At 29.5% G+C, this 26797-nt stretch overlaps 1 protein-coding gene across 1 annotated transcript; it reads left to right on the top strand.

Annotated features, from left to right (window-relative positions):
• Positions 1–5497: 5497 nt before the first annotated feature.
• Positions 5498–26597, top strand: LOC122274055 (paired box protein Pax-1-like). Its single transcript, XM_071181689.2, has 3 exons — positions 5498–5618; positions 11099–11302; positions 25305–26597. The coding sequence occupies exons 1-3, from the start codon at positions 5606–5608 to the stop codon at positions 25778–25780; spliced, it is 693 nt and encodes a 230-aa protein (XP_071037790.2). The 5' UTR covers positions 5498–5605; the 3' UTR covers positions 25781–26597.
• Positions 26598–26797: the final 200 nt, after the last annotated feature.

The raw sequence follows: 26797 nt of genomic DNA, 5'->3' as shown, positions 1-26797 counted from the left end.
CTAAGGATTTGGTTTCTGAGAGGAAAACAATATCTTTCACCATAAACCAATCATTTCAATCGCTGAAGCTAAAAATTCCGGCGGGTTAGTTTACGCAGGAAAAAAAGGGTAAAATTCCAAGTCGGAAAAATGCAAGCTATTCTCTTTTCACTATAACAAGGGATTGAGCTGGACGTTGTCCAAGATTAAGACCCAGCGTTCCAGTTCCGCAGTTCCGGTTCACTCCGGAGCGAAGAAATTCGTAGTACTCGGGCAAATCCGGAAATTAAAGTATCCAGATTTCTGTGAGAAAAGAGGGTAGAGAGCATATCATGCGCGAACACTTTTATATATTTCATATTTGTACTTTTTTTTTTACTTCTCATACTGTAGCATAAAACACGTGGACAATTTTATGATATTTATTGCCAATAAATAATAAATTAATTGGTTTATTTTAATTTATGAGTTATTGATATAATTCAGTGATTCTCAACCTTTTTTTTGTGACGGCACACTTTTAACGATTTCGAAATTTGACGGCACACAATGAAAAAAATTAGTTTAAAAGTTATTTACTTAACTATAATACACTGTGTTAAATAGTTTGTGATAATAATTTTGAATGTGAAATAAAGTACTACAAAAGCACATTTATTAAGGGATTAATTATTTCTTTCGACTAATTTTTTATTAGTTAGTAACAGTTATTTATGTTTTTTGCTAGTTATTAATTGTTCGCTTGTTTTCTATAGCTAGTTTTTTTGCTGATTATTAATTCTTGTCAACTAGTGTTTATGCTGATTATTAATTGTTAGCTTATTTTTTGTTAATTTTTTTTATAACTTTTAATTGCATAGCTTACTTTAATGATTAGCTTTTATTTAAGTTTGAAAGTTAATATTTAGCTTGCTTTCCTTTGATAATTAATACTTTTAATGATCATTAAATTTCCTACTTATTTCAACATTTTTTAAAATTGTCAATGACAATTTAAACACTTCCTTTTTATTTTAAGATTGTCAGAGACAAGACAATTGCTGACAAAGATGTTCCCGCGGTTAAAGAGTGGAAAAATTATAATATATATATATATATATATATATATATATATATATATATATATATATATATATATATATATATATATATATATATATATATATATATATATATATATATATATATATATATATATATATATACATTTTTCTTTAATTTAAACTTTACTCGTAATTAAATAAGCATTATAATTTTTACTGTATCATTTCCAATATTTGGCGGCACATTTTAAGAATTTGGCGGCACACAAAAGTGCCGCGGCACAGTGGTTGAGAATCACTGATATAATTAGATATAACGAGTGGAAAATTTTATGGTATTTATTGCTCATAGATAGTATTTAAATCGGATTATTATTAGTTATGTGTTATAGATACAATTACATTAAAAAGAAGTGGGCAAATTTTATGATATTTATTGCTCATAAATAATAATTTCATCGGTTAATTATTATTTATGAGTTATTGATATAATTTAATTCGCTTTTAATATCATTTAATTTGTTTATAAATGTTTGACATTTTGTAGGTTTTATTATTTTGGCTATCAATTTAGGCAGTAAATAAAAGTATTAAATTAACCGATTTCTTTTAAATTATGAATTATTGGAATATATAAAAAAATAATTGTTGGCAAAATTAAGTTTTTATTTAGTTTTATGCGGAACTAATTCATGCACGCAGCACAGCTGCAACTTGTACTCTTTTCTTATTGCAGAAGAATTTAATCAGTAAAGATAATTTGCATTTTAAAATTATTTAATTGCTTCAGATGTTATATACATTAAGTGCAAGATTTTCAAAACTTAAAAGTTTAAGTTACTTTTGCATCATTGGCATGAAACTGTGATTTCTTTAATGATTTTTTTTTCTTAACTTATAACAATCCCGTCCTAAATGAGTTGCTATATTTAGGTTAAAACTTTTTTGTCCCAAATTAGTTTCTCCATTTTCAGGAAGTGAAATCATAAATAATTTCCAACTCAGTTTCGTAGATCGACACCGGTAAAATTATACTACCAATGAATTCACAATTCATTAGCTAGAAGATAGTTTTAAGCGATTACCCGTGATTGGATCCTTACAAAATGGGAAATGTCTTAAGGTGGTGCGAACCATGAATTTTTGAAACTAATTTGATACTGATTTAGGGAGGAAATACTTGGTAAGTAAATGCTATTGATTGATATCATAGTACCCTGATATCTCTGAAAAGTGTTCAAACAAAATCATAAAATCATCACCATTAATGAACAGCTTAAAAATGTTGCAACTAATTTAGGACAAATGGAGCAATTTTAACAATAAAATCTAAAAATTATCAATAATTGTTTCAAATTACAGTGGAGCCTCCAGACAAGACCACCTCTGAGTATCGACCGTCTTTATATACGACTACTTTTGGGAGGAACTGAAGTTTTTCCAAAGATTGCGCGTTGAAGAAAACCATTTGGAGAGGCCAAACCTCGAGAGATCAAAACCTCTACACCATATGCGGAAAACGTCATATAAGAAAACACAAAAAAATTTAGAAACAATAAATACTAACAAAACAAATAAGTAGTTTAAAATATATTTGCGTGAGGTTCCTATTAAGAGAGCTTTTTTTAACGATCGGAAAAAGATCTACGACCCATATTTGCCAACTCTTCCGGATTTTCCGGAAGATTTTATTTTCATATTTAAAGTGGAAGTAAATATATACTATTTTTTCTTTTATAAACTTAATTTTTAAATGATTTTGATCACCACTATTCTTACAAAAATTAAGCACATATATTATTATGCGTTACTATCATGGTTGTCAACTTAAGTTTTCTCAAATGCAACGTATTTGTTTGCTTAAAATTGAAGTTTTAATTTCATTTTAATACCACTGGGAAAAATGATAATAGAAGGAATTAAAAGTTGGCAGATATGACAACCTCATATCGCAGTCAGAGTGCACTAAGGAAGATGTTATCAATAATTTATTTTCAGAGTTGATAATTAAATTAGACATTAAAAAAAATTATTTAAAAAAAAAAGAAAAACTAAGCATCGCAAATAATCAAACTTTTTTTTCATTTTTTAAAGCTAACTAATGTTTATGATACAAAATTGAATGAAATATAATTGTTTATTTATTTAAAATAGTTCTACCATTCATAATTGGTAAATTTGTTTTTACACATAATTATATCAGTAGGGATAATTTTTTTATTGAAGCTAAATTTTATTCATATATCCGGTTTTCATAAGGCCAACACAAGTGGCATTTCCGCATCAAGAAAATGACATTCACTAAAATTAAAATTGCTTGTGAAAAATCCTGAACCTTCGATAACATTTTGAAGTCAATGGAGGTGACCCCTAAGAATGACCAACGACCGTTTCACTATGGAACAGGGAGTCGTCGTTCTCGAGGGGTTTCACTGTATTAAGTTTACAACTCAATGTTATACAAAGTATTATTAAACTATGTAATTTAAAATCAAAAATATATAGAATAGGTCAAATAGCTCCTGAAAAAATGAAACTTTAAATTTATGACTTTTTGAAATGACTCTCGACTTGATATGACTTTCAGAAACAATTCGATCGATTTTTTACCAATTCTAGAAACCCGGTTAGTTTAATTTCGCTCCTTCTGTAAGTTTTAACGTAATTACGTTGATTTAGTTTCAACGTAAATGTTTTACGCGATGTTACTGTTCGCACAACTGTTCAGTAAAAGCAAAGAATATGTAAATCTTTATGCTGCTGTTGTTGTCGAAGGCCATAAAGGCAAGGGGTGTGCTTGTTCTTGTTTTTCCAGTGGTGCCATCTATGGTCAAGAATTGAAATTGTACCAGAGCTATACGCGACATCCGTTTATAGGGTGGGCCTACTTATACAATCATTCATCCCCAGATCAATGTTTTGACCTAAATCAAAGGACGATAAATCTCCAATTCAGTATCCTCCGATGTATAATTTTTCATGGGAACATGGAGGACTTCGTGATCCGACAGATTTAACGTGCACCAGTTACCATTTACTACACGGGGAGTCTTCGGCCGGCTGCAGTCGATCCCTTTGTCACAAACGAGAGTTCAGCGCCCTTCCAACCCGACAATCCAGGCTTAAATCTTTATGTAATTCTCATATAAAATTTTTTTGGTAAAAATAAGCTTTAAATATGCGGAAGATTTTATTTTTATAATCGTGGTGACAAATTAAAAATTTGCACATATTCTAAGAGAGTTAAGGCAAACCTACCAATCAGTTAGCAAAATTCGGTAGATTTTATTTTTATTAACCCTTCCGCGCCGACTGTCACAAATACGTGACAGCATGAAACTGTATCAATCAGGATAAAAAGATAAAACTGGTAATCAAAGTAATTCTTTAGCAGTTTATTTGTGGGCGGAGTTATAATTGATTGATTTATTTAATTCACCATTACTTTGTTCAAAATAAAACTATTTAGTTATACTTTGAACTGACATTGATTATATATATGATTAAACGAACAATAATTAAAGAAAAAGCAAAGTAAGTTTGTCAAATTAGAAACGACTACATTTAAGTTACCGTTTTTTATTTAATTACATCCTGATTCTGATTTTGTACGAATGCTTTTCTAAATCACCCGTCCCCAAGGGGTTAAAAGGCTCAACCATTACCTCCTACATCAGGAAGCCCCCACACGGGATTTTATAAGTAGTCTGCGCAGACTATTTAAAAAGTGAACCACTTTACTCATGAACCCAGGTTAATGAGGTGACAAATTTTCGACGCTTATGCTTAATTATACCTGTAGTTGCTAGAAAATTAATTCAAATCGATTATGATTAATCATTACATTTAAATAGTTTAAATATAAAATCAGGCTTGCTAGTCATCTTATTGTTTTGTAAGTGCTGGCTAAATGTTAAGTGACTGTTATCTTATCATTTAACTTTTACTGGCAATCGATCTTCTGTTAGGAAAGCATTTTTTTAAAGAGCGTGAGAGTTAGCAGGTTTGGATTAAGGAATGGTATGCACTTTTTCAAAACATAACTTTAAATTTTCATTAGTATATTTTAATTAACAGCTTACAATAAACTTTATATTTTTATTCCATGTAGTCTGAATACGTATCTCTTGATATCTACATCCAGAAAGTGGAATTAAAAAAAAAAAAAAAAAGAAGAGACTTTTTAACTTTTTGTTTTTCATTATTTTTGCTTGAGATGAAAATCATCCAAATTCTCACTCTTATTTCCTCAATGTCTCTTCTTTTTCTTTATCTGTAATTCACGCCTTCCACCAATCTAAATCCTGGTGTCCAACGTCCGGCAGCTCTATTCCCGCCAACAAACATGTTGTGAAATTCCCACGGTTTTACTCCACCCCCACAATGCTCACTCCTCCTTCCCCCCACCCTTATCCACAATGTCACTTTTTTGGTGTATATATACACACTTCTAAACGCCTGATCACTTTTGTTTCAGACTAGAGATCAGATTTCAATTGAATAGAACCCATCTCTAATATTCCGCTGATACCAAATCAATTATTTTAACTAATAGTTCGTAAAAGAATTCATTTAATACGCAGATGACACCAAGAGGTAAGATAAAATTGATTGAAATTTAAAATTATAAATTTTCTTCAGTTATTTTTGTTTAAGTTTTAATTGCTAAAATTGATGATCGAAACCAATATATTTTTTTTCTCAATTTGTAAAAAAATTAATAAATAGACAAAACCTAGAAGTCATAAAAATTCATATAACTTTAATTTTGATTTATTAAATTTTTTTAATTATTCCAATTTAATTTTACTAAAATTTTAAAGTCTGCGACGTTTCTAATAATTTGAAATTATTACATTAACAAATTTAAATGTCATAAAACTTAATAGTTTGATTTTTTGCTATAAAAATACATATAAACTTTCAACTTTTTTTTAAATGAAAAAATTTTTAAAAAAGAAATTAATAATGAATACAATTTTTAAAGCTTTATGTTTGTTGGAAATTATTTAATAAATATCAGTTAAAAGTGGGATTTCATCACTTAAAATTGCATTATGTAAAATGTAAAACCTTTATATTTAACAATTAGAACATTTTTTTGATAACCTTATAATAAGTTAATAAAATTTTTTTTTTTTGACATGGAATTATGCTTGAGTATATAAGTTATATGAAAAAGATGAAAATGTTGTTTTATTTACACAATGTAGTCTTAAGACAGAAAACAAAAAAAAAGTAAAAATGACAATAGGTTTTGAAAGCTTTTTTAAAATAACTGCTGAGGTAATGTTTTTTAAATCACTGCTATTTTTGCTCAGATTTTGTACCTTGCTTATAAAAAAAAGTATTCATTGTGCATGGATGACAACTTGTGCAGACGTTGAAAAAAATGTTTCTTAGTGGTAGCAACAATTATGTTCTAAAGTGTAAAATTTATTTTTTGAATAATTAAAAAAAATGTTTTACCAACAAAGTAATAGTAATATTAATGCAAGCATTTGCAAGTTCTTTTTTTTTGAACGGGTGACTTTTTTATTATATGCTTTAAATGGTAATAAGTTTAAAATTTACCTTTACAAATGATCTTATTTTTTTTTTTTTTTAAAGTGTTACATATAAAAATTCTCTGGAAGGAGTTAGTTTTTAGAATTTTAAATAAGGAAGGAGTTGAATATTTCGATTTATTCCCTTGGGGACGGGTGATTCAGAAAAGCATTCGTACAAAATCAGAATCAGGTTGTAATTAAATAAAAAACGGTAACTTAAATGTAGTCGTTGCTAATTTGAAAGACTGACTTTCCTTTTACTTTAATTATTGTTAGTTTCATCATATATATAATCAATGTTAATTCAAAGTATAACTAAATAGTTTTATTTTGAACAAAGCAATGGTGAATTAAATAAATTAAACAATTATAACTCTGCCCACAAATAAACTGCTAAAGAATTACTTTGATTACCATTTTTATCTTTTTACCCAGATTGATACGGTTTTATGCTGGCACGTATTTGCGACATTCGGCGCGAAAGGGTTAAAAAACTTGACTAAAATTTTTTTTCCAAAGTTTCCCTGTAACGCCGATCAGTTTAGTTATGAAATATCTTCAAAATCATTAAGATTGAATTTTAGTGAGTCAAAATTTATTCAAAACAACAGGATGTTTAAATTTATATTTTATTAATGGGGATTTATAAACAATCAGGGGATTGTAGATGATATAAATTTATAAACAGCAAATATTGTTGATAAATAGGGATTTCTAAACAATAATGGGTATAATTCATAAATATAAAATATATATAAATTATTTTATATTTTATAAATTTACTTTATAAATTTTATTACACTAGGGAGCAAATATTTTATATTTTATAAATTATTTTATATTTTGTAAATGCACTTTATAAATTTTATTACACTAGGGAACAAATTTAATTTTGTTTTCTGTTAATTTGGATTTTTGAACGAATTTTAGATATTTTCACATCGGTTATTTCAAATGTGCAATCGGTTCCTCTGTACAAGCTTCAGTTTTTATGCAATTGGGTAATATATTCCTAACCAGGAGGTTTTAAAATTCATTCAAGTAAATACTCAGTGTCCCTACTTCGGTGCTACGTAGGGAGTAGTAAGTAGAGGGTGATTGTATATTTCTGTTTATGATGCGATACGTTAAGATTGTATGTTTTTTTATTGTCTGAAGTGTTATTTTCAAAGGAGCAGACAAGTGTATATGCAAATCTATGCACTCTTTATAAACTTGTACATTCAAACAAAAAATATAATAAAAATATCAATTTGAAAAAAAAAAAAATCTGTAACTTTCCGAACAAAACTAATTTCAGATTTAAATCCCCCCCCCCCCCGAATTAGTTGAGATCAAATACTTGTATAGATGAAACGAAGATTTGTTCCCGTGTGTATTAAAAACGTTCACGAAATATTTAAAAAATATTGTAACAAGCTTTTATTTTTTTCCCCCTGTTTTGTCACATCAAATACGTTTCCACAAAACCATATTTGGTACCTCAATGTTATCTGTTATTAAATATATTTATCGTATTTAAATCCTATTTTATAATCTAAAAGTATATGATCTCGTTTTCTATATTTAACAAATTCGTTAAACAAATGAGATATCGTTCTCATTTGTTTAACGAAAATACATCGAAGTAAAAACTTTGGTTTTCGAAATAATATATATATTTTTAAATAAAGTGAAATAGTTATTTTATAGCAATATATAAAAAATTTAATCACGCAAAAGTAATGTATCAAAAATATTTCAACTGCCATAAATCGAAAATAAGTAGTACTTAAATTTTATAATTAAAAACTTATAAAATTTTAAAGGTGGAAAAACATTTTGCAAGGAAACATCACATAAAATACGCCAACGGAAAATCTAATGCAGACTTTAACACACAGATATAACCTCAGATCAATACAGATGTACTGATAGATCTAACCTCAACCTCAGATTTAAAAGACTTATTTATGTTCATGGTTAAACCTAACTTCTCTTGTATGAGAAAATACTGAGGTATGAGATATCGTACTTTACTACTAACTTTCAGTAAACAATATTCTTTTAACAGTAAAACTGTTAGCACAATTTGAAAAATCATGCTTAAAGCTTTTACAAATGGTGCAGCTTTTAACCATACAAAATTTGCATGTATGAAGATGAAGAACTTTTTTTAAGTTTTAATATTAGCGGTTCTTAAGCCTTGTTAAAGGATTAGAATATTTATATAAGAATGCTTTTAAAATTATTGTAGTATTAAAAGTTGGAAAAAGGCGTCTAGTTTACTGCGCATTATTTTGTTTGACTAAAATTTTGCATGGGATTTTTTCAATTCTAAAAGCAAAATTTCTAATAACTTCAATCATGATCTTTCAAGATATTCCATTAGTTTTGTCGTGTAGTACCTTGCAAACCATTTGCTTCTAACTAGAAAATTGTTCAGTAGAGATAGTATCTTATGAGCTTCGCTGAACAGCCAACTCAAATTTTGAGTTTCTTACTAATTTTCTACTCCGTAGCCTTGTAATTGTGAACCCAATCAAGAAGACAAGGGAACTTCTAGAACAATGTTGGATATGTGTTTTTGGAAAAATATATCTGTTTTTAAAAAGTTAAGCAAAAAGCTAGGGGTGGAATACTTAGAAAATATTCCGTCCGAGAGGACATTTAAAGAATAGTGTTTTTTAAACATTTAAAAGCAATTAGTTTTACATTCACAGTGGTTTGTAACATCTGTTGAATGAGTGCAGCGATGCCAACTTGACAGGCTTTGAATAAATATTTTCGAGTGTAGTGTTTTAACCCTTTAACGGGCCCTTTATTTCTAGTAAAGGTAAATTAAAGTAATTTTGGAATTGAAATTGTTTTAAGAACAGTAATTCATATATAAAAAAAAAACTCATTTAGTTTATAAAAATGCCATTTTTTTTGGTGGTAAATATATTTAACATGACCTATTAGGAACTTACTGACTTTTATTTTTCTTTATTTATTAAATAAATTCATTTGCTACAAACTTCAAAAGGAATTATGTATTTTATAACTTTTATACGTTTTTTAAAAGTGACAAACGGTTACCAATTTTATTCAAACTCACTTCAAGAAAGCTGAAGTTATTGAAACATGGAAACCTAAATTAAAAGTGATAAAACATGGTGGTAAGTATGCTTACCACGGCCTTCAAAAGGGTTAATATATGGTGCAGAGATGCCAACAGCTCCGGACAAGCCAAAATAATTTAAAAAAACGGTAAATAACTACGAAGTAAATTTTGCAAATATTCGACAATATTTGCTTGTTTTGTAAAAGGTATAGCATGATATAAGTGCTTATACTTATATCAATTTTGAATCTGAGTACCAGCCGTAAAGTACTGAATTATATAAGCCTACGAATTGTTTAGAAATAGTGGTGGATAAAAATCTACTAAATTGAATTTATTAAACCAAGAATCACAATTGATAAACTATCACTTTCAAATATATATTTGCTGTCCGGAGCAAGTTGGCATCTCTGTATGGTGTAGTAAAAAAAACTTCGGTGGTCAATCTTGGTGTAATCAATTTGATTTATAGGATTTTTACTCAACGCTACTTCTAAATAATTCAATGGCTTATGTGATACTCAATTTTGTTACTATATATTAAAACATCGGGAGGCAGTCTCAGGGGTGAAAGCCTATATATATCAAGACGGAAAAGAGCAAAAACTGGTAACAAATAAATTTCATTTTTTAGCTTTTTTTCGGGAATAATAAAAATCTATAACAACCAATTGGATACAATTTTTATATTGAATTGCTTCTTCGCAGAGAAAAAATTAATTACAGTGAATTGTTAATTGTTGAGAATAGATTAACTCCTCCCAAATGTTATCTAATATTAAAATAGTTCTTCTACCAGTATTTTCTCTTTTCCGTCTCACTTTGCAAACTGCCGCAAAAATCTCTTCTCTCTCTTAAATTTGTTTGTTTAATCTCGCTACTTTATTTTAATTTTCACTCAGTAAATGTTACTGAACCTCAATTTTCACCATTCAACTGTGCTTCGGCGATTTATTATACATTCCCACTCAGATGAATTAGTTAGGGTACCTTGCTGGGCTGATAGTGAGATAACTACCACATATGAGTATCAGTACTATATATTAAACGTTAGCAACCAAAAAGTCAGCTGACCAAAATGAGTGACCTCAATTTCTGAAAAATGCATGATGGATAAAGGAGCCCAAATCGCAACCACTACTAGGACTAATCTTCTAAAAAGTTGGAGAATTGAACCGAAATTCAGCAAATTTTAGCTTGAAGTTCTTTATCGCGTTTTAAAATATTTTATCGAATTCTGAGCAGTTGGTATCTCTGTTTTAGTGTTGCACCAGAAAAGAGTTAAAGCAGTGGTCAGTGTAATATTTTTGACTTCCGGGAGCGACTTGTACTTGGATTAAGTGCGAGAGAGGGGAGATATTGGAGCAGAATTTTGTGACCACTGGATTGAAACATAGAGTCACATATTATGATTTAAAATTTATGATATAAATTAATTTCAGGTCAAGGAGGTGTAAATCAATTAGGGGGAGCTTTTGCCAATGGAAAACCCCTGCCTTTCCATGTCCGTTTAAGAATTCTAGAACTTGCACTGTACGGATACAGACCGTGCGATATTTCCAGGCATCTGTTAGTATCTCATGGATGTGTATCTAAGATACTCACCCGTTTCGCAGAAACTGGATCCATCCTTCCTGGAGCTATTGGTAAGAAAGCTTTAATAATTCATGAAGTCTCTTTAATGAAGAAATTTTGATCTTGAAATTATGATGGATATTTGTCATTAATAACTCACGAATGCTTTTTTACGAAAGAGCATATTGCTTTTGTTTTGATTTGATACTCATCATTAATTACTCATGAATGCTCTTTAACCCCTTGGGGGTGGGTGATTCATAAAAGCATTCGTACAAAATCAGAATCAGGATGTAAATAAATAAAAAACGGTAGCTTAAATGTAGGTGTTGCTAATTTGACAGACTTACGTTGCATTGACTACCAGTATTATTTTTTTTACCCTGATTGACACAGTTTTATGCTGGCACGTATTTGTAACAGTCGGCGCGAAAGGGCTAATGGAAGAATATTGCTTTTGTTGATCTGATACTCATTATTAATAACTCACAAATGCTTTCTTACGAAAGAACATATTGCTTTTGTTTTGATTTGACACTCATCATTCATTACTCATGAATGCTCTTTAACTGAAGAATATTGCTTTTGTTGATCTGATACTTATCATTAATAACTCACAAATGCTTTCTTGCGAAAGAACATGCTTTTGTTTTGACTTGATACTCATCAGTAATTAATCATGAATGCTCTTTAACTGAAGAATATTGCTTTTGTTGATCTGATACACATCATTAATAACTCACAAATGCTTTCTTTCGAAAGAACTTATTGCTTTTGTTTTGATTTGATACTCATCATTCATTACTCATGAATGCTCTTTAACGGAAGAATATTGCTTTTGTTGATCTGATACTTATCATTAATAACTCACAAATGCTTTCTTACGAAGGAACATGCTTTTGTTTTGACTTGATACTCATCAGTAATTACTCATGAATGCATTTTAAGGGAAGAATATTGCTTTTGTTGATCTGATACTCATCATTAATAACTCATAAATGCTCTTTTATGGAGGAACATCGCTTTGATTGAACTGATACTCATAATTAATTACTCATTCCATTTTATGGAAGAATATTATTTCGTTTGATATGACACTCATGAATGCTATTTTAATAAACAATATTGCCTTTATTGATATGATTCCTTTAAGTTGTTGAATGAATATTTGTCAAAATCCCTCCCTCCAAAAATAGAAAAAGATTTCGAACGAAAATTAACATTTTATTTTTAACCTGAACTTAATGAACGCTAGAGAACTACTTTGACTACCAGATTAATTTTTTTACCCTGATTGATACTTGCTGGCACGTATTTGAGACAGTCGGCGCGAAAGGGGTAACGGAAGAATATTGCTTTTGTTGATCTGATACTCATCATTAATAACTCACAAATGCTTTCTTACGAAAGAACATATTGCTTTTGTTTTGATTTGACACTCATCATTCTTTACTCATGAATGCTCTTTAACTGAAGAATATTGCTTTTGTTGATCTGATACTCATCATTAATAACTCACAAATGCTTTCTTGCGAAAGAACATATTGCTTTTGTTTTGATTTGACACTCATCATTCTTTACTCATGAATGCTCTTTAACTGAAGAACATTGCTTTTGTTGATCTGATACTCATCATTAATAACTCACAAATGCTTTCTTACGAAAGAACATATTGCTTTTGTTTTGATTTGATACTCATCATTCATTACTCATGAATGCTCTTTAACGGAAGAATATTGCTTTTGTTGATCTGATACTCATTATTAATAACTCATAAATGCTCTTTTATGGAGGAACATCGCTTTGATTGAACTGATACTCATAATTAATTACTCATTCATTTTAATAGAAGAATATTATTTCGTTTGATATGACACTCATGAATGCTATTTTAATAAAGAATATTGCCTTTATTGATATGATTCCTTTAAGTTGTTGAATGAATCTTTGTCAAAATCCCTCCCTTCCCTCCAAAAATAGAAAAAGATTTCGAACGAAAATTAGCATTTTATTTTTAACCTGAACTTAATGAAAGATTTTGTTTTAGAATGGCAATGATCTGTTAAAATTGTCGGTCAAATAAAAATGGAGTAAAGAAATTACAATGCACAATATAAAATTTATTGCATGGATATTAACACATTGAATTCGGGCAACTTTTACAGAAAATGTGTTACAGTTGTTAGAGATTAAAATTTTTAAAAAGTGGTGGACGAGATTGCATAAAAGCTGTTGAAATCCTGTCACTGTAGCTACAACTTCAGAAAAAAAAATTACGACGAGCGATTGTAGTACAGAATACTGAATCATTTCAGCTTGTAGTAATCACAAAAAAATAATTTTTTTGAAAAAAAAAAAAAAACGGAAACAAAGTAATTTTGCTACCACTTTTTAAGCTTTTGTTTGGATCGCAGAAATTTCAAAAACATATTTTTACGCGACCCGCTTGCAATGCGTCAAATAAAGCTTGCCATGACTAAATCGATAAAATAACTTTTCGTTGAAACATAGCCTGCAAACAACAACGGATTGTCCGTAGTACTTCATTTTAATATTTAAAGTAATAATGATTCTAATAAATTTCTACTAAATTCTTGGATTTCTAAATTTAAATCAATGATTTTGAATAAAATTAGATGGAAATCAATCTTATTTATAAGAGCAAGTTATAGAAACGAAAAGGATTTAACTGACAGCAATATTTAACTCCAACGCTTTATCAATAAGTCTTTCACGAAGGTAAATTTCTTCCCATACTTGATCTAGGAGTTCCCTTGTCTTCTGGATTATGTTCAAAATTATAAGGCTACGGAGTTGAAGATTATTAGCCGTAAATTCCAATTCGGCTGTTCAACGAAAGTTAAAAAAATAAAAATACCATTAATTAATTATAATGTAAATTTTTATACCTAACTCTAAATTCGGAAATTGTTCATTATTTCTCCTTCAAAGTAGATATTTCGATCAGTCTTATGGAGAGACGGAGTGTCCGCCTCTGGTGCTTCTTCGCTCGATTATGTGACCAATATTTGATTGTAAAGCTGCGTTGGTTCATCCTTTTCACGAAAAAAAAAAAGTCATTCCAAAAATTTAATCAAAAAAGAATTGTGGTCATCATTTGCTCGACCAGAAAGGAGAGATTAGCTTTTCAACATTTAAAGTGGTCAATTGAAATCGTGTAGTTGAATACGTCTGGTCAAACGGTTAATAACTTCTAACTCTCTCTCTATATATTTAAATAAACTGGGAACCTGGACCGTGAAGCAGCCCCTATCCCATTCATCATTAAATTACATACAGTAAGGTAAAATACTTTGATTTGGCAAACATTGTGGTAGCCATAAAAATCAAGCAGTTTGCTTGTGAAATAATAAAACAATGAAAAAATTCAATATGACAAATTGACGTTTTTACATAACACTAGAAATATTGATTGTAGACTTAAATTAAAAATAAAGATAAAACATGATTTGATATGTACAATAATTGATTTTTGAAGAATGAAAGACATAATTGATAAGATATTGCTATCTTAAAAAAGTAATGAATTGTATAAGCCTGCGAATTGTTTAGAAATAGTGGTAGTTAAAATCTACTAAATTTAATTTATTAAACGAAGAATCACAATTAAAAAGTTACCATTTGAAAATAGTTATTTGATGTCAGGAACAAGTTGGCATCGCTGTGTATATAAATAAAACTATTTTTGTGTGTTCTTTATTGCATCAATTTCTTCAAACCATTTTAGTAACGATAATAATATTAAAAATTTACTCGAATTATGTGTTTCTAATAATCTTGGCTTCGCCAGTCATCGGTGAGCCCGTGGCGCTACGAACAAACTCAGCGCCAATCACCGGTGACCCCCATGGCATTCAACGTGTTAAAAAGAAAGTTATAAAAGTTTTTAACAAATTCATACCTGCAAACTTGTACGGCAGTTGAGAAATGATTTTCTTAGCGGTAGCAACATGAAAGTTCTGACGTCACTTCGATAAACATTAAAAAAACTTTTGGCTTTTCGAACGCGTCCAGGATTCCTTTTTACGTTGTTGTAGACTGTACAATGACGTCAACAAGTGCTACTTCGAACAACTCTTGTACTATTTAATCAAATAATTTATTGTAGTTAACAAGTTTGTAGTAACTTTTTTAGTTGTTTCTAAGCGTGATGTCGAAACTTGCTTGCATTTTTCAGGATTTTCACTTTCTCAAAATGGGTGGCAAGTTTAGTTTTACTCATATTCTCATCTCTTTCATTCTGTCGATCGAATTTTAAAAACATTCTGCATTACACTCTTTTATTTTCTCAATATCCCATCGACAATAGTTATTACGCTTGCTCAATGTTGTGTGTTAGTCGACTTACAGAATAATTTGGCATCTCTGTAGATATAAATAAAGCTATTTTTGTGTGTTCTATATTGCATTAATTTCTTCAAACCATTTTAGTAACGATAATAACATAAAAAAATTAAAAACTTACTCGAATTATGTGTTTTTAATAATCTTGGCTTCGCCGGGCACCGGTTACCCCAGTGGCAATCAACGTGTTAAATTGAAACCATTGAGCAAAATTCTGCTCGCTTTCGTCTGCGTTAGGTTTCCTTATTTGCGAGTTTTATCAAGAATGTGAAAACTTCATTTGGAGTATTTTGATAAATTTAATCTACCACTCTTCGCAAAAAATAATTTATTATAGATAATGTTTAAATCCCATTGCATTGCAGTCTAAAGGTGGGAGCAGGTGACTGTAGCTTAATTACATGAATTACTAGCTAGAAAATATGCTGGTAATGATATACAATAAGAGGAAAGTAATGATTTCTGCTCTTATTAAGGTTAAAGTAAACTGAATATTGCTAATCAAGTTGCTGTCTTTTGTGAACGGAATTTTATTCCGGTATACAAGACATACAATTTTATATAATTAATAAATTTTGGTTGATATGAATATTCAGTTTTTCCAATTGTAAATGTGAAGAAAGGGTCTTAAGCATTTTCAAAAAAATAATGCTCAAAAAAATGGAAAAGAAATAAAACTATTACACTTTTAGTGTTTTATATTGATGTCGAAAATTAGAGGGGCAATTTTTATTCCACGGCTCCCGTAAGGCTTAATAATTATTTCACTACCACTTGGTCAACTATTTTTTTTGCAAACGACAGTAGAAGTTAACAGCCATTACACAAGTTAACAGCCATATCTACCATTCCATGTTTTTTTTCCCAACGTTTTTTTACATGCATTTTTAAGGAAAGAAATTCCGTCAATTTCCAGTTTTTGCTATCATTACTGAAATTTGTGAAACAGAAAGCTTTCACTCAGGTTTTATAAGAAGAATGAGGTTTTGCTCATGAACCGAACTAATATTCTAAAAAACCTGTAAAATTTATTTTACAGATTTTGCAGGTTTGTGTGCTTAAAAGCTTATAAGCCACCTGAAAGAATCTTGTCCTATTTCAGGGATGCCACAGGTGACTAAATATGAATAAAGTGGTAGAAACTAAAATAATTTCAATTTATTTATTATCTCTTTAATTATTCAATTGTAATTACTACTATGACTTATTTACAAGTAATTCATATTTAAAGAAAAAAATAAAATCTGTCGCTTTTTCCCTTAATAGTAAACTGAAAGTAACTAATTTTTATTTTATTAGTCATCCCTGTAACTTTAATATTCTTCATGAATAAATGTGTGGTGGTTAACACGTTGCATGTCATGGGGGTCACCGGTGACTGGCACTAAGTTTTCTTCGTAGCACCACGGGGATCACCGGTGACCAACGAAGCCAAGTTTATTAGAAACACATATTTCGGGTAAATTTTTGATTTTTTTAATATTATTATCGTTATTAAAATGGTTTGAAGAAATTAATGCAATATAGAACATACAAAAATAGTTTTATTTATACACACAGAGATGCTATCTTGCTCAGGACAGCGCATATATATTTTAATGTGGTAGTTTATCAATTGTGATTTCATGGTTTAATAAATTCAATTTAGTAGATTTTTATCCACCACTATTTCTAAACAATTCGTAGGCTTATATTATTCACTACTTTTTTAAACTAACAAAATTGCCCAGGTGCCCAATAAAATCAAAACACTAGGACTAACAAAATCTATTTTATAGCTATCCCAATGTTGCTAAGTTCAAAATGTTTTTACCTCAATGTATTTATTTTCATGATGCATGAGATAGGGGCTGCGCGGCCCTGTTGCGTCATATTGATTTGAAATATCATCTTGTATGTTCATCATGAATTTTGAAAAAAAGACACAAAAAATTAAAAGTATAATATTGAAATAGAAAAAAGTTGGTGCACCATACGTTGCGTTTGCAGCGCCAATATTGAACGGTGTTGATTGGAATTAAAAGATGCCCCCAATAGCTTGTAGTGCTATAAATTAGAATAGGTACCAATAATTGATCATTTTAGTGATAGTTCAATTAAATTTGTTAGATAATGTAGCATCACTAATAAAGATTGTTGCTAGGGGACTAATATTAGCCCCTTCGATTAGCATTTCGGCACTTATTATACTAACTAGTGGGCTGCGCCCCCTGCTCGCTAACGCTCACCAACCCCCGAAAATTGCCACGCAATCTTATATGGTTTGCTTCGCTCGCGACTAACTTAGGTACATTGCAAATGCCCAAGATTCTAAGAATTCAAAACAATCATTCAAATCCATATAACAACTTTTTTTAAAAAAAAAAAAATTACATCTTTTTAGCAAATACTAAGTCATTAAAATAAATCTGAATTCAAATAAATTACATGTAATTCGTTAAACCTATTAGAAATGTGTTATAGTATAAAATCTTAAAGCGTAACAACACGACTTAAACTCATTTTTCAATGAACAACTAATAACAATAATGAAACAAATAAATTCGTGATAGAAATCACAAATAGTCAAATAAATTCTTAATATATAAATTCGTGAAAAAAAGTGCTTTCGACAAAATACTGAAATAGAGAATAATAGTATAAGATTGCCGCAGCTGATAGGGTGAGTTTAGTTATATTTCAGTTTCCGTTGTTAAAAGCGCTATATGTTGAGCCACTTCAGCTAGATTTGACATGTGATATTTTTAGTGGCAATCATTGGTTGATTTTCTAGCGTTGCCATTCGGGGAGTTGCAATGAGTCTTTTTTTTGTCGCCGTGTAAGAGAAATAGTAACGTAAATGAAACAAAGCAAACGTTGCCACCGGAAGAGAAATACAGCCAAAATTTGGGAGCCACGTAAGAGAATTATATATATTAGATGTTGTTAGCGGCTGAACAAATGGAATTTCCTGTGTTTTATCTTTTAAACATATTTGATTTTAAAAATGTTAAAGACTGATAAATCAAATCATTCACTCTTACCACTTATAATTGGAAAAACTGAATATTCCTATTAACCGAAATTTATTAATTTCATAAAATTACATATCATGCGATATATATCTGGTTCCGTCGTTCCTTTCCCCCCATTCTATTGACCAGAAACGAGTGGTATTACCAGGACGCCGGGGTCATCATTATAACAGAGATACAGTTGCCTAGCTATCTATAGCTTATTTAACCTTGTTCTTGTGTAAATATGTAAATAGTTGCACGTATTTCCTCTATTATATTCTGTTTTATTACACCATCGTAAATGTTAATATTATTCTGACCCCTGTAAATATTATCATATTCTAATTTAGTTCATTGGTTCTCATCAATTATGTTTAATTTCTGATCAATTTCATCATACGTTCAACCGACTGGTTTCTCACTCACGATTTTACAATTCGGGGATTGTGGCCACCCCCTCTCCCCTCAATACTTTCATCACTTCACACTTTCCCCCCATTATGTGTCTCAAAAATACACTGATAAATACACTGAAATACTGCTTCGCGGCAGATCACTGAGATTTGAGCTTAAGTTCTAATATATTGTTCTGTAATCGAACAGTTTTTGCTTTTTCTAACAAAATTATTAACTAATTGAGGAAAATTTCCATTTAATTCATATGCAAACTTGCTACCACGTTTTCTTGAAGATACTTTTCCCATAACTGTAAACTAAGAGTCCATATAATATTAAACATTAAATGGCTATCAGATTCTGTGGTAATAGCGGGGATAATTATTGTTTTTCTGTCAGCAAAAAAATTATAAAGTAGTATTGTATTAAAAACTAAAACATATAGAGAATTGGCTAATTTGACTTATAGTATTTATTTTGCTTGTGCCATAGTGTATAAAGCACATTAAAGTGACGTTTTGTAATTACTTCTGAAATATTTATAACTGTTTCGATAAATAATTTTAAAACTGATTTACTGTCCAAAAAAATTTGCTATTACTAAAAAAAATTGTCCATAAAGTGGAGCAAGCTTACACACGATTTTTTTTATAAGTAAATTGCGCAGACTATTTAAAAATTGAACTAGTCTTGAGCATATACCCAAATTCTTTTTTAAAAGTAATTTGGGAAAATTTATCATATATATTTGAGAATTGAATCTATAATGGTTGACAAGTTAATAAGACAAACCAATCCTATTTATAAATTAAACACATTTTTAGACACATATTTAGTACCAGTTTCTTATTTTCAGTAGATTTTCAAATATATAGCTCTTTAATATTCTAAAACTTTACAAGTTTCTGATCGGACAACTTAGAAAAGACCGTGTGGGGGACAGTTGCATACGATTCTCATACCTGCCAACTTTTAATCCCTTCCATTATCATTTTTCCCAGTGGTATTAAAATGGAATTAAAACTTCAATTTTAATAAAACAATACGTTGTATTTGGGAAAACTTGAGTTGACAACCATGATCGAAACGCATATTAATATATCTGATTAATTTTTGTAAGAATAGTGGTGATCAAAATCATCTAAAAATTAAGTTTATAAAAGGAAAAATAGTATATACTTACTACCACTTTAAATATGAAAATAAAATCTTCCGGAAAATCCGGAAGAGTTGGCAGGTCTGGAAAACACCCTTTGAGTTTTAACCGGTTTTGAGGTTTTTTCATAACTTTCCCTTATCGAAAAGTTTCAGCAGATTATGATAGATATTTCGACTTTTCATTATTTAATTTTTTACTTCGCGCCTCTTTAAGAGCGCATGTTTTTGCTTCATTTTTAAAAAGGTTTCTGAAATTGGGTTGGTATAGGAATAGGTGATGATCATGATACAAACTACAAAAAATCGGTTTGATATTCTTCTGATATGGCTTTTCTTAAACTTTTATTTTTTTAAAAAAATTTTTGTTACATCATTATATAACATAAAGATCCATAATGCATTTTATATTTGCTTATCAATAATTAATGCTTTTTAGTTATGCTGTAATTAAAATGTTTTGTTTAAACTGTTATTTCATTAACACGGTAAAATGGTTTTTTTCCCCGCTTACAATAGCCGTAAAATTGGACAGTTATGGCATAAACTGAGTGTCTATCGGTCACGAAAATTCACATGACCTGCATTCCAAATCCAAAGATTTTCGAGGATTCTCGACCAAACTAATATTTGCGATAGAGATTTTTACACGAATTCGAAATTCTGTTAAAGGAATAAGTTTTTAATGCAATTAACATATCAGTTTTTAAGGTAATTAACAGAATAGTTAACAGATTATACGTATCCGAAATTCCGTATTAGCTATCAGTTTTTAAGGTAATTAACAGATTACACATATGAGACATTCTGTGATAGGAATCACATTTTAAGGTAATTAACAGATTAGTTAACATATTACACGCATCAGAAACTCTGTTATAGAAATAAGTTTTTAAGGTAATTAACAGAATAGTTTTTAAGGTAATTAACTGGTTAGTTAACAAATTGCACATCCGAAATTCTGTTTTAGGAATCAGTTTTGAAGTTAATTAACTGATTAGTTTTTAGTGTAATTAACAGATTAGTTAATAGACTCTGTTTTAGGAATCAATTTTGAAGATAATTAACAGATTAGTTTTTAGGGTAATTAACAGATTAGTTAATAGATTATACGTATCCAAAATTCTGTTTTAGGAATCAGTTTTGAAGATAATGAACAGATTAGTTTTTAGGGTAACTAACAGATTAGTTAATAGATTACACGTATCCTAAGTTCTGTAACGGGAATCAATTTTCAATGTATTTAACAGGCAAGTTTTTAAGGTAATTAACAAATTAGTTAGCAGATTACGCGTATCCAAAATTCTGTTTTAGGAATCAGTTTTGAAGATAATGAACAGATTAGTTTTTAGGGTAACTAACAGATTAGTTAATAGATTACACGTATCCTAAGTTCTGTAACGGGAATCAATTTTCAATGTATTTAACAGGCAAGTTTTTAAGGTAATTAACAAATTAGTTAGCAGATTACGCGTATCCGAAATTCTGTAATAGAAATCAGATTTTAAGGTAATTAACAGTTTAGTTAACAGATTACACACATCAGAAACTCTGTTATACGAATAAGTTAGATTATTAAGATATATAAGTTAGATAATTAACAGATTAGTTTTTAAGCTAATTAACAGATTAGTTAACAGATTACACGTATCTGAAATTCTGTAATAGGAATCCGCTTGCAAGATAATTAGCAGATTAATTTTTAAGGTAAATAGATAGACAATTAACACAACTACCAATAAAGATTTTTTGCTTGAGATTCTCATCAATGATAAAAGCAGACATCTGATAAACTTCGAAAGTAGTATCACAGAAATAATTTTTTGAAAAAAATCTTTTGGTAAATACCGAGGACTTCCAACCATGAAACCGAAACAATTTTTTTTTTAACCTTCCTAAAAACGAAATCAGTGAGAAAATTGCGAAACTAGTAATTTATTTCCGATTTTTCGCGACCGATTTAATGATACCTTTCATGTGTAGCGGTATTTTATGGAACACTGATCTTCAACGGTGTCTTTGTCGAAGAGTAATTCTTCTTTCCTTCGTTGAAAAATCGCATGGTGTTATTATTTAGAATTTGCCATATCGTTCGATTTGAGAAAATCAAGTTTATTACTCCTATCCCCCCTTTGAGAAAGTGCTTAATATTCTTTGATTTAACAATTTTGCCTGAGAATTATAAAAAATTTTTTTTTCGTTTTCTTTCATCCGGATGATTTGTTTTACGTAGCATGAAAAGAGAAAAATAAATATTAAATGAAAAAAGGACTATTGTTATACAATATTTTCATGTTTTTTCTAAATGAATATTTTATCTATCTATCTATCTATAGATATATATATATATTTAAATACTTTTTTAAATGAATATATTTTACTTCTTTGGGATACTTTTCGGACGGTGTGCGACACAGTACACTCAGTGTACACCTAACTCGTGTCAGTTGTCCAAACCCCAAAAAATATTTTTATTTATTTACTTTTTTAAAAACATTTTTACTCTTTAATGGTTGCTAATTATTTGAGAGACCTGTGCTGTGAACATCAGTGGATACTTAATATTTTCTAATCTTAACCATATCTGCGAACATTCACTCTTTTCGAGAATGGATTTTCCAAGTGGTAGTAAAACAATTACTGAAAAAACAATTTGACTCAAAAATCATTATATTTTGATTAAATTGAATTCCGCTGTTGTAAAGACTATTTTGCTTTTATAAATTTATTGTAATTACTTAATAAATTTTATTAAATTTATTCTAATTACGTATTGTAATTATTGTGGTCAAACTCATTTACAATTATGATTATTATTCGAAATGTTTAAGGGAATAACACGAGTTTCGCTACCACTTTAAATATGAAAATAAAATCCTGGGAAAACCGGAAGAGTTGTTGTTGTCGTTGACCATTAAGGCAGACGGAGGGTGTGTGATTGTTTTTGTTTTCAAGTGTCGCCATCTATGGCAAAGAATTTGACTTCTGTCGCATTTAAATAGTCGTTTAAATGCTTAGTTACATCTTCAAAATTCGGCTTTTTCTGAAATTCATTTTTGTTTCTAATTGTTGCTTTTTTTTAAATATACAATGGAATACCTGCAAGTGACGTAGTTTTGGTATCTCGCTCCTGATTGGTTGTTGAAACGTGGCCTTTGTTTACGTTAGCAACTGCTCTTTTCATTCTGTTTCTAATAAGCAAAGCCCTTCAATTCTCTTAGGTAACACATTTTCTATTCTTTCACGACAATTCTTCCACAAGGATTTCAATGCTTTCTCTATATATTTCTTACTTAACACAAAGACAGGTACGAAGCCATGAGAAACGTACACAAACTAATTATACATCGAAGTTGCCAGGTACACGAACTAAATTATATCACGGTTACAATAAAATACAAAAGCAAATAATAAATATGAGTTATATAAAAGACGTAGATGAGATAGAATTATATTTCAACAAATTTTATGCATGATACGGAGCTTCATGTAAATTAATATTCTAACTTTGGCGAAACTTAGCTTAACTTTAACACGCCATTTTTCTTATAAACGATCAGCTGGTACTGACGTATTAGGTCACATGTAAGGGTATTGAAATCTTTTTTTTTTTTTTTGTGCAAGTACCCAATTAAGTTAATGTTCTAATGCCATATTCATTCCAAATGCTTTAGTTGATGTAATAATAGCATGCTTGCCGACTTTTACGCATTTGGCGTAAAATTTTATATTTAAAGTGGTAGTAAATATATACTATTTATATAAACTTATTTTTTAAATGATTTTGATCACCACTATTCTTAAAAAAATTAAGCATATAAATTAATATGCGTTACTATCAAGGTTGTCAGCTGAAGCATTTTAAAATATAACGTATTTTTTTGCTTGCAATTGAAATTTTAATTCTAATTTTCTACCATTGGGAAAAAACATAATGGAAAAGATCAAAAGTTGGCAGGTATGTAATAGCATGACTTTTTTGTACTTTCCAGATACGTCTGAAAATATTCACAAAACTTACTTGAAAAATAACGAGTTTTTCCAAAAACTGTTTCTTCATAAAAGTTGGAATAAAAATTTTGATCCCTGATAGACTCATTTAGTTGGATAATTCGGTTGATCAGGATTCGGATGAAAGGTGCTCAACTGAAGATATATTTTTTTGGAGTAATTTTAGCAATCATTTAATCTTATTGCATACCTGCCAACTTTTAATCCCTTCCATTATTATTTTTTCCAGTGGTATTAAAATGGAAATAAAACTTCAATTTTAAGCAAACAAATACGTTGCATTTGAAAAGACTTAAGTTGACAATCCTGATAGTACCGCATATTAATATATGTGCTTAATTTTTGAAAGAATAGTGGTTATCAAAATCATTTAAAAATTAAGTTTATAAAAGAAAAAATAGTATATATTTACTACCACTTTAAATATAAAAATAAAATCTTCCGCAAAATCCGAAGAGTTGGCAGGTATGATATTGGTTGTGTTTTGACACCACACTCAGCTCTGCTGAAGTATCATAATTCAAAAGTTGTTACATTAAACAAGGCTGCCAATTTTATAGCCCTTTTGTAAAATTTTTTCTAGTGGTACCTAAGTTAGTGTAGCGTATTTTTTTTTATTCATTTAAACTTATTTTCCACGCCACTGCACATTAATAATTTTTGTAAAACATTTAGAATTGCCAACTTTCAACGCTTTTTGTAAAAATGTATTCCAGTGGTAACTATAATCGTGTTTTAATGTATTATTTTTCAATGATTTAAACTTATTTTCCACACCACTATACATAAATGATTTAAAAATTCATATGCAACGCCACTTTATCCCAGCCCTTTCGGTATGAGGCTTTTAAAACGCTAGCTAAACAACCAAAATTTTTGAATTCTTCGATTTTTAAATGTCTACCGCTCTATAAAATATTTTGCAAAATACGTAGTAGTTGGCAGGCTTGCATTTGGTAGGTCTGCCAACTTCTACTGTTTTTGTAAATAATTAAGTTTAAAAGAATAAAAATTACACATTAAAGCATTAACTTAGCTACCACCAGAATAAATTTTAACAAAAAGTGCAGAAAGTTGGCAGCCATGCATTTAGGTACTTCATTATAGAGACAATTAGATTCAGCGAATTTATTTTGTGATTTTGTTTCAGGTGGAAGTAAACCCAGGGTATCCACGCCTTTGGTGATATCGAAAATTCGCCAATATAAAGACAACAATTCATCTCTGTTTGCATGGGAAATACGAGAAAAATTACTCTTCGAAGGTATATGTCCTCAAGATTCGTTACCATCTGTGTCCTCCATCAACAGGATATTAAGGAAGTCCTCAAAGACGCCAATAAACAAAAGATCAAACTTGTCTGATCACAGAGAACACCAAAAAAATTCTACTATTGCTGCAAATGGCGAGGAAGAATTCGCCATGATGCCAAATAAAAATCTTCAGAACTGTTTTAATGATTTCAATTCAACAATTACGGACGATACCTGTTTCAGTGAAAATACCTCCCGAGAAGATAATTTTTCAGGTATCGCGTCTCATTTGGAACAAAATCATATTAAAAAAGACCAACAACGTAAAAGAACTTTTTATATTAAAGATATTTTGGAGCTGAATACGTCGTAGAATTGATATTTAATATTACATATTCTCCACTTGTTAATTAAGCTAATATTGCAGAAAGATTTAATCATGCAATCATCAAATTAACCTTTTTTTAAATGTTATGAAAAATGTCTAAATAACGGCTGTTTAGTCAATTAAGTTTTATAAAATATTTTTTGTTCATTCTTAAGACTTTATTGATGGCAATTGTACAGAAAACCTATGTTATGTCACCGACTATTATTTTGTAATTAAATATGGAAGTTAGGTAAAACATTCGAAATAGATTCCAATAATGTGCACAATTTTTTTTTATTCTGAAAGAAATGAAATAAAAATTTTAGACACGATGGACAAAGCTTTTGTATTACTATTCTATATCACCCTGGGTTTCATAAATTGAAGTAGATAATGAAAGTGCAATGACGAGTTATCTCGCCATACGACAACAACGTTTGGGACTGCAAAGACGAGTTAATTCGTCACCGGTCAACAATGTGTTAAGATACCAAAAATTACTTACAATATCGTATAGATTTTGTTTAATTGAGTTGTTGCCTACAAAAATAATTTCAAACGTGACTATCTTCTGGGAAAAGAAGAAAAAAGTTTTGGTGCGAAAAATTTGAAAAGTTTCGTGTATGGTCTAGTGCCTTTAATCTAGGCATTAAACCATATACTTACCTTGAAATAGAGTGTAATGCAATGGATTACTATTATAACAGAAACCTTTTCACCTTGTTGTAATAGTTAGAGTTTAGTTATGTCTCATTTTTAATAGATGTATTTCTGATTTCTGTAATCTGAATCTTTGTAAATAAACAAGCTGCTGCATAAAGTTTTGCAATAGTGCTTTAATTAAAAATGTAATAACAGAATGTCTACAGGCCTTAAAATAATTTAATAGTGGTAGACAATTTACATCAATGATAGTTTGTATTTCCTTTTCCAAGAAATCAATTAAACATTTAAAGGTGTGCAAAAAATAAATTTTCATTTTGTATTATATAATTAACGCGTTATTCACCAATTGACTGC

Source organism: Parasteatoda tepidariorum, chromosome 4 (genome assembly GCF_982258835.1).
Source record: "Parasteatoda tepidariorum strain Cologne lab strain chromosome 4, Ptep-v5.0, whole genome shotgun sequence".
NCBI lineage: Eukaryota > Metazoa > Arthropoda > Arachnida > Araneae > Theridiidae > Parasteatoda > Parasteatoda tepidariorum.
This window is presented reverse-complemented; position numbering and strand designations above follow the sequence as displayed.